General features: G+C 25.2%; 1 protein-coding gene across 4 annotated transcripts in view; it reads left to right on the forward strand.

Annotated features, from left to right (window-relative positions):
• LOC126901372 (uncharacterized) overlaps positions 1–4,909 on the forward strand; it is a 45,922-nt gene extending 41,013 nt beyond the window's left edge. For 2 of the 4 annotated variants that reach the window (XM_050677785.1, XM_050677782.1), the window contains exons 9-11: positions 2,527–2,673; positions 4,205–4,216; positions 4,699–4,909. In XM_050677785.1, the coding sequence (XP_050533742.1) occupies positions 2,527–2,673; positions 4,205–4,216; positions 4,699–4,802 (263 nt within the window). In that variant the 3' untranslated portion in view covers positions 4,803–4,909. The remainder of the gene's footprint in view (positions 1–2,526; positions 2,674–4,204; positions 4,217–4,698) is intronic. The other 2 variants (XM_050677786.1, XM_050677784.1) reach the window with 2 other exon arrangements.
• Positions 4,910–7,359: the final 2,450 nt, after the last annotated feature.

Here is a 7,359-nt window from a genome sequence, read left to right on the forward strand (position 1 = left end):
GTTGTGAAAAAGATTCGTGTAAGTCAACATTACCCAAAGGTATCTATAAAATTTTATAATTATTACAAAATAATAATTAGAATATTCTAGATTTGGTATTGTAACAAAAAGTTTAATTAAATCTCGGAATATGTATTGGGTTTATCTAAATTTTTATTTATATTATCTAGATAACATTTTTAATAAACTTTTATTAAACGTCATCTAGCATAGAATGTTCGTTGCCTGGATATTATTAATTCACATATATAAATAGATATTTAATATTACCTAATATTAACCCTTAAAGTTTAAGGCTTAAACAGTCGCGTGGGGTTCTAACATATCCCCACACAAATAAAAACGGATGTATTATATTGATTAAAGGTGTACATAGAAATAAATTTAGAAGATGGTTTTTATAGTAATATTGAATCGATTTTCATAAATAAATACCTTCGAAAAAAAAATGTATGACTTAAAATATTCATCAAAATTGAAATGGGTCATATTTACCCCCACGCGACTTGTAACAATATAATTTTTTTTTGGGCTTGTATTTTTTCAAAATATCGTTTTATCGTAAATGCAATGTTATAATCGATATAATATTGTGGAATTGGAATTAAGTTGATCTGCCACCGACTGTGCAATTTATTTTTAAAAATAAATAATCTATTGAGAATTTTCACTACTCGATGATACGGAACAAATAAGAACAAAACACGTAATAAATATGTCGCAATGTGGACACATTGATTATCGGTAATCGATGTGCTACTACGAACGAATAATTGTATATACTCGTATCATAATAATTAAATGTATTGTAATATTAATAATAAAAAAAATTCAATTCAGAAATATAATTATATAAATGTAAATACACATAAAACTAATAAATATAAGCCGTGTTTGAGCTCAAAGAAATACAAGAAAAATTAATTAAAATACATTTTGAAATAGTAAAAGGTTTGGTTTACCGTCTTAAAAATAAGATTTTGCAGTTAAAATAATTTTTTTACAAAACAATATTTTTTAAGGAAATTTTGAAAATTAAGTTTTTTTTTTTTTCGTAATATAATTTTTAGTAATGAACATAATTTTGTAATTTATTTATTTTTTAATTTTTATCCATATTTATATATCATATGGTAACAAATAATGTCTTTAAATTATAAAAAATGAACTTTTTTATACATATTTTATAATTTTTTAGAAATGGGGTTTGATAGACCCTCACGCGACTTAAAAATAGGCACGCGACTGCTAAAGGATTAAATATAATATCTCAATAAATTAAATTATTAAAATTCATACACTTTATACTGTATACAGGTGATTTTTTTATCTTAACCCACTCAATTACTTACAGAATAAATATAATTTAAACATTTTTTTTTGATTATCTTTAGTTACAAATTATTCTTGAATTGTTAACTATGTAATATTTTTAAGTTTATCCCTTATGCTTTGTAAGGGTGTCAGCTTTGTTTTTTTAAATGGGAACACATATTTTGAATTTAATAAAATGTTTGAGTTTTTAATTTAATAGTAAATGTCATTTGAATTTTTAATATAACTTTATTCGTTTATAAGATATAAACATTCAAAGTTTCAAATTTTTGAGTTAATATACATGTATAATACACAAGGGATTACAAATATAGGTAGCTAATTGATTTTTTATAACATCAATATTCGCAGGTACACATCATTGTTATTATCAATAGTAGTAAAGCACATTGTTGTGCGTTCATAAATACACTAACTGACATTATAAAAAGTATATCTATTGATAGTTTTATTTATAATAAAAAATCCGTGACTATGACAGTGATGTAATAAAAAAACAATTATTATAAAATTCATCAGAATGCTAATGGTATTAAACTCCAAACAATTTTCAATAAAGTTATAGACAAATTTTCCTATTGACTCCAATTATTTGAGCTTTTATAATTTATAACGCTATTGTTTCATTAAAAACTATTTATATTTTATTATTTGCGGATGATACTATAATTTTTAAATCATTTATTCATTATTCATTAATTTCAAAAAAATATTCAGCAGGTATTAAATAAATTTTTTGCCTTTTGAAAATGTTACATTCTATCAAAAGCTTTCGAATAATTAAGAATTTGTTTGTGTAATATTAATATTGAAAAATTAATTAACTATCATAAATTTTTTTAAGATTAATAATTTTTATATATATTTTAGGTGTCCATCTTAAAATTTTTTTAATTAAATTTTATGTCATTTAAAATTTAGAAGCAAGATGTGCGCCCTAAAAATTTATTTTTCATTTATCATTTTTCACAAAATGAAAAATGTTCACGTTGCCTTTTGAAAATTTTACATTCTGTCAAAAGCTATCAAATAATTAAGATTTTATTTATGTAATATTAATATTAAAAATTAATTAATTATCATAAACTTATTTTAAGATTAATGATTTATATATATATATTTTAAGATGGACATGTGTCTCTTATTAAAATAAAATAGATAAATAATTGATGCTTCATATAAATGTTAAAGGAAATTGCCTAAATTGTAATGAAGTTAAGCCAGTAGATAATTTGTTTGAATGCCATCATACATTTTGCAAAGGCTGTATAAAGCTTTTAATAAACAGTTATACTAAAATTTGTCCAATAGATGAGTGTAAACAAAGAGTACTTGTAGGTAATAATCTATTTTATATCTATTAATAATCAATTATTAAAATATTCTAAATTTTTTATAATTGCAAATACATTGATTTTTTGTTATCTACATAACAAATATTTAGTAGTAATATTGAGTTTAACGATTATCTCAATGTAAGGTGTGTATAAAGCGATGATAAGAGGGTAATAACAAACGATGATGATATGAAAAAAAAAGTGGAAAAAGTATTTTGAAAAATTACTGAAAGAGGAATATTCAAGAATGATATTAAAAGGATATCTTGTGAAACGAGTGACTGGTAGATTTAATTAATGTAAAAGAGGTTTAGGATCAGAAGAAGTACTGGTAAAATATGGATAATATTATGCGGAGTTTGTATAAGGTGTTTGCAGTATCTTTTTAATAAATTCCTATAGAAGGGAAAATGCCAAAAGAATGGAGGTATTATAATGTGGTGCCGATATTTAAAGCCAAAAGATATATATGTATGTATGTGAAAATTATACAGGCATAAAGCTTATGAGTCTTAGTATGAAGATTTAGGAAAAAGTAATAGATAAAAGAATAAGAAATGAGACATCGCTATCTAAAAACCAGTTTAGATTCATGCCTCATAAGTCAATATTTTGTTAATAGAAAAGTTTAGGGAAAAGAAGAAAATGTTCTGTATAGTATTTATGGATTTGGAGAAAGCGTATGATAGAGTACCGAGAGAAGTTTTAAAGTGGGCATTAATTAGAAAAGGAGTCTCGAAAAAATACATTAATATAATAGATATATGTATGATAGAGGATAGAGATTAGCGATGCTTTATTTTTACAATAATGTACACATAAGAACTTTCCTACTTTGCTTACCCCTACTCGACTAAAACTAAAAATTATAACGACTGAAAAAGTTAAAAAGCAATATTATTTAATATTGTATATTTAATATTATAATATAACTTAAGGAAAACTAGAGGTTCTCATTTAAAAAAAATTAATATTAAGGTTTATTATTCCCGAAGGAATGAAAAAATTTATTTAACGACATATTATTGTAGTTTTCTGAACCAAAAAATATTATCTTTTACAAAAATTAAAAAATTTTAATAGTTTCCGAGAAAAATAGTGTCTTATTCTTAATGAATTACCTTGTATAAACTACACCGTTTATTAGGTATTACTTTTTTATATTTATTTATATTTTTTATAATTTCCAAGAAAAATTAATATTAAAAAATAAATCACATTGTACATCTCAATATTTTTTTTTTATATTATTTATCTTATCTAAATGAGTTTTTATTTAAATGTATTCTATATTTACTGTAGATGTATTTTAGCTTATTTTCTCTTATACAGCTCGACACAATTATAATTAATTTAAAATATTGACAAAATTAACATATTTAGGTTCTCCTTATATAGATTAAAAATATATATATATTTGCAATATTCTTTTAGTGAATACTTTAATACAATGTAAAATTTTAATCACTTAATACAACCATGAATTAATTTTTTAAAAGTAATTGTCAAAATATGTTTTCATTTCATTACAGGACTGAAATTACGTAAGTATGAATGTTAAATATATTGTCAATAATTATACGTAATAACATAATAAAAGTATGTGTTTAACATTGATAACATTGTTCTTGAAATACGTGTCCGCAATTTTTTTGTAATTTTTATAGCTTTTTGAGTTAAATATGTTTTTTTATACTATAAATAAAAATAATTCTTTATATGCGCATGTTAAAATCTTTCTCGTACATGTTGATTTTAGTGGCTCATAGAATACAAATCTATGACTTACCCATAAATAGTCGAGAGGTACCTTAACAATTTTGTTGAAATCCGTTGATTTTATACCGAGTTTTGAAATTTTTTTTTAGTTTTAGATCGTTTGACATATTATTCAGGAAAATCGGTTATTTTGAGCTAAGTAATGAACAATTTGCAGTGATATACACAAATAATATATATGATAGAAATAATACTTTAAATTTAATCCTAAATTACAGTATAATATATTAATATATTTTATTTTCAGAAATATGTGGTGGCTGTGGAAAAGATTTTTTAAATACGAGCTTTTGCCTTCTCGTATCGAAATTGATTATTGTAAAGATTGTATTAAAGATGCAAAAAAAATAACTACTAGACATGATAAACCCAATTACAGTTTTAATCATTTACGTTAATTAACTTATCAATATTGAAATATTAACGATTTAATAATAAATTGATTTTTGTGTTATAATTTTTTGGTACTTAACACTATTACTTATGAGCTAACTTAATAGATTTACTTAATATTAAATACACATTTATTACCTAGGGGTTCTCCAAGATAATAGAATAGTTCTATTTATGCAATCATCTTGAGACACATAATTACAAATAGTTTAATAGACCAAACAGATTTATTTCAGAGACGTGCAACTATTACTACCAAGTCCCTCCTCTGCTCCTATTATATGTAATATTCATCACTAAATAACAGCGTATTAACTTTAAATGAATGCAATCAATTGCAGAATAATACAATCTATCAAAACCTTTGATTAAAATATTTAACTGTACTAAAGTTGACTCATATAAAAACGTTTACTTTTAACTAACGCCCTCTAAGGGAAGAAATTATGAATAAAAAAATTATATTAATACATAAATTGAAATATATATGTAATAAGTCTCACGTTGACCGCAATTAAATTGTCACATGACGCTCTTACCGGTCGATGTAATATTTCAAATTATCAAACTTAATATGTGGTTTTGCGAAATTAAATTTACACCATCCTAGGAAGTTTTAAATTTTACACATAGTACGTGCATTCAGTTTTACATTAAAGTGTTTCTTTAACGACTTTATTTAAATTTTATTAGTACTTTGTTATACTCCTTATCTGGTACGCCCAGTATTTGTGTCTTGCACCTCATACCTAGGTGTTACCCTGATTCCCTTCCTGTAACAACAGTCTTTCGACACCCACAGCTAACCCGGAGTGTCAGCCGAGCACGGTGACTGCTGTACGGCAACACGCACGTGAATACCTAACAGCAGGCACCACATCCTCATATTCATCTTCGTACACATCATTCAATTACATTCACATATCCACTTTTCTTTTATTGTGTTACGACAGCTCTTACCGGTCGATGTAATATTTCAAATTTTCCAACTTAATATGAGGTTTTGCGAAATTAAATTTACACCATCCTGGGAGGTTTTAAATTTCACACACAGTATGTGCATTCAATTTTACGTTAAAGTGTTTCTTTAACGTATTTATTTAAATTTTCGGTTTTTCCTAATTATTGCAGCGAACAGTTTTGCTACATTATCGCGAGTTGTCCCGGCTCGTGCCCTACGCACTCTATGGGCCACATACGCGCACGAGCATGTCAGATAAAACAGCTACTGAGTGAAAACCATTACTTTGAACGTACAAAACAACCAGTTTTTGTTCAATTAGTACAACAAAACTACTGATGCGATAAAAATCTGAAAAAAAATCTGAATTCAGTATCATGTCACTCAGGTTTCAATCAGGCCACTTTTTTTAAATTGTGATTCCTTTAACGCAAACATTTATTTTGAATCAATTAAAAGTATTCAAAAAGGTAATCTGTGTTTAAAGGTTAAAAACATCAAAATTTCATTTTTGATTAAAAAGCAGTCGATATCCAGACGCCTTAACTTGTATTGTGATTTAAATTAAAGTTTAACAGCTATCTATTAGTTATCTATGACAAAAAAATAATAACAATATAATTGCATTTATATTATTTTCTGCAAATTAAAAAAATATTTTAAAAATTTTTCATTCTAGTTTAATTTTTTTTAACTTAAACTTTTGAAATTAAAAATTATAAATTTAAGGTAAGCTATTGGAGCTTAATTATTTACAATTAATATCTTGATATTTAATTTTAAGTTCATAAATTATTTAACTAAGATAAACATTTTTCTGGTTCAAGTATTTATAAATTTATGGATAGTTAATTCTGTATAAATAAAATAAATATATTCAATCCTCAGAAAATTATTTGAATTTAACGTAGAGTGACTTAAAAAAAATAGTAAACTATTAAAATAATTTAATTATTTTGAATAATATGTCTAAAAATATTCTTTTAAACGAATAAACACTTTTCCTGATGATATGTTAGTTGTATTTACTGATGGTTCTCTAAATTCATTGATATTGTTACGTCACTATTTAAGGGTTGAGCCTAAATGCCCGTCAACAGTATTCTAAGGGACTAACGGGAGATAGCTAGCTAGGCTATATCTACCTTAGGTACTGGGGTTTCCTATTTAATTTATATTCCCTTAGTGGAACTATCAAGGGTCGCACTACAATAAATATATATAACACTCTTTGTTAACAACAATTCAATAATTTATTAAGTAAGTTAAGTGAATAAACAATACAACCTGCTGGACACCTGGAGATGATATAATCCAACAGTGAGCTGACGGCGACAAGTAATGGTTGCGATAATGGTAAAAAGTCAACTGCCGTTAAGGATATTAGTTTTATGGCACGTTGGCCGTGAATTCCAAAAGTGTTTATGTGTGCAGTCTACCCTTTTGTAGTAATACGTGTGTCACTGATATAAGCCTAGTCGGCGTTACAATAATATGGGACATGATCACTCTTGAACATTAATGTTTTTAGGTACTTCATAAGCTGCATAGTGT

The sequence above is a fragment of the Daktulosphaira vitifoliae genome, unplaced genomic scaffold (genome assembly GCF_025091365.1).
Source record: "Daktulosphaira vitifoliae isolate Bord-2020 unplaced genomic scaffold, ASM2509136v1 Scaffold_3, whole genome shotgun sequence".
NCBI lineage: Eukaryota > Metazoa > Arthropoda > Insecta > Hemiptera > Phylloxeridae > Daktulosphaira > Daktulosphaira vitifoliae.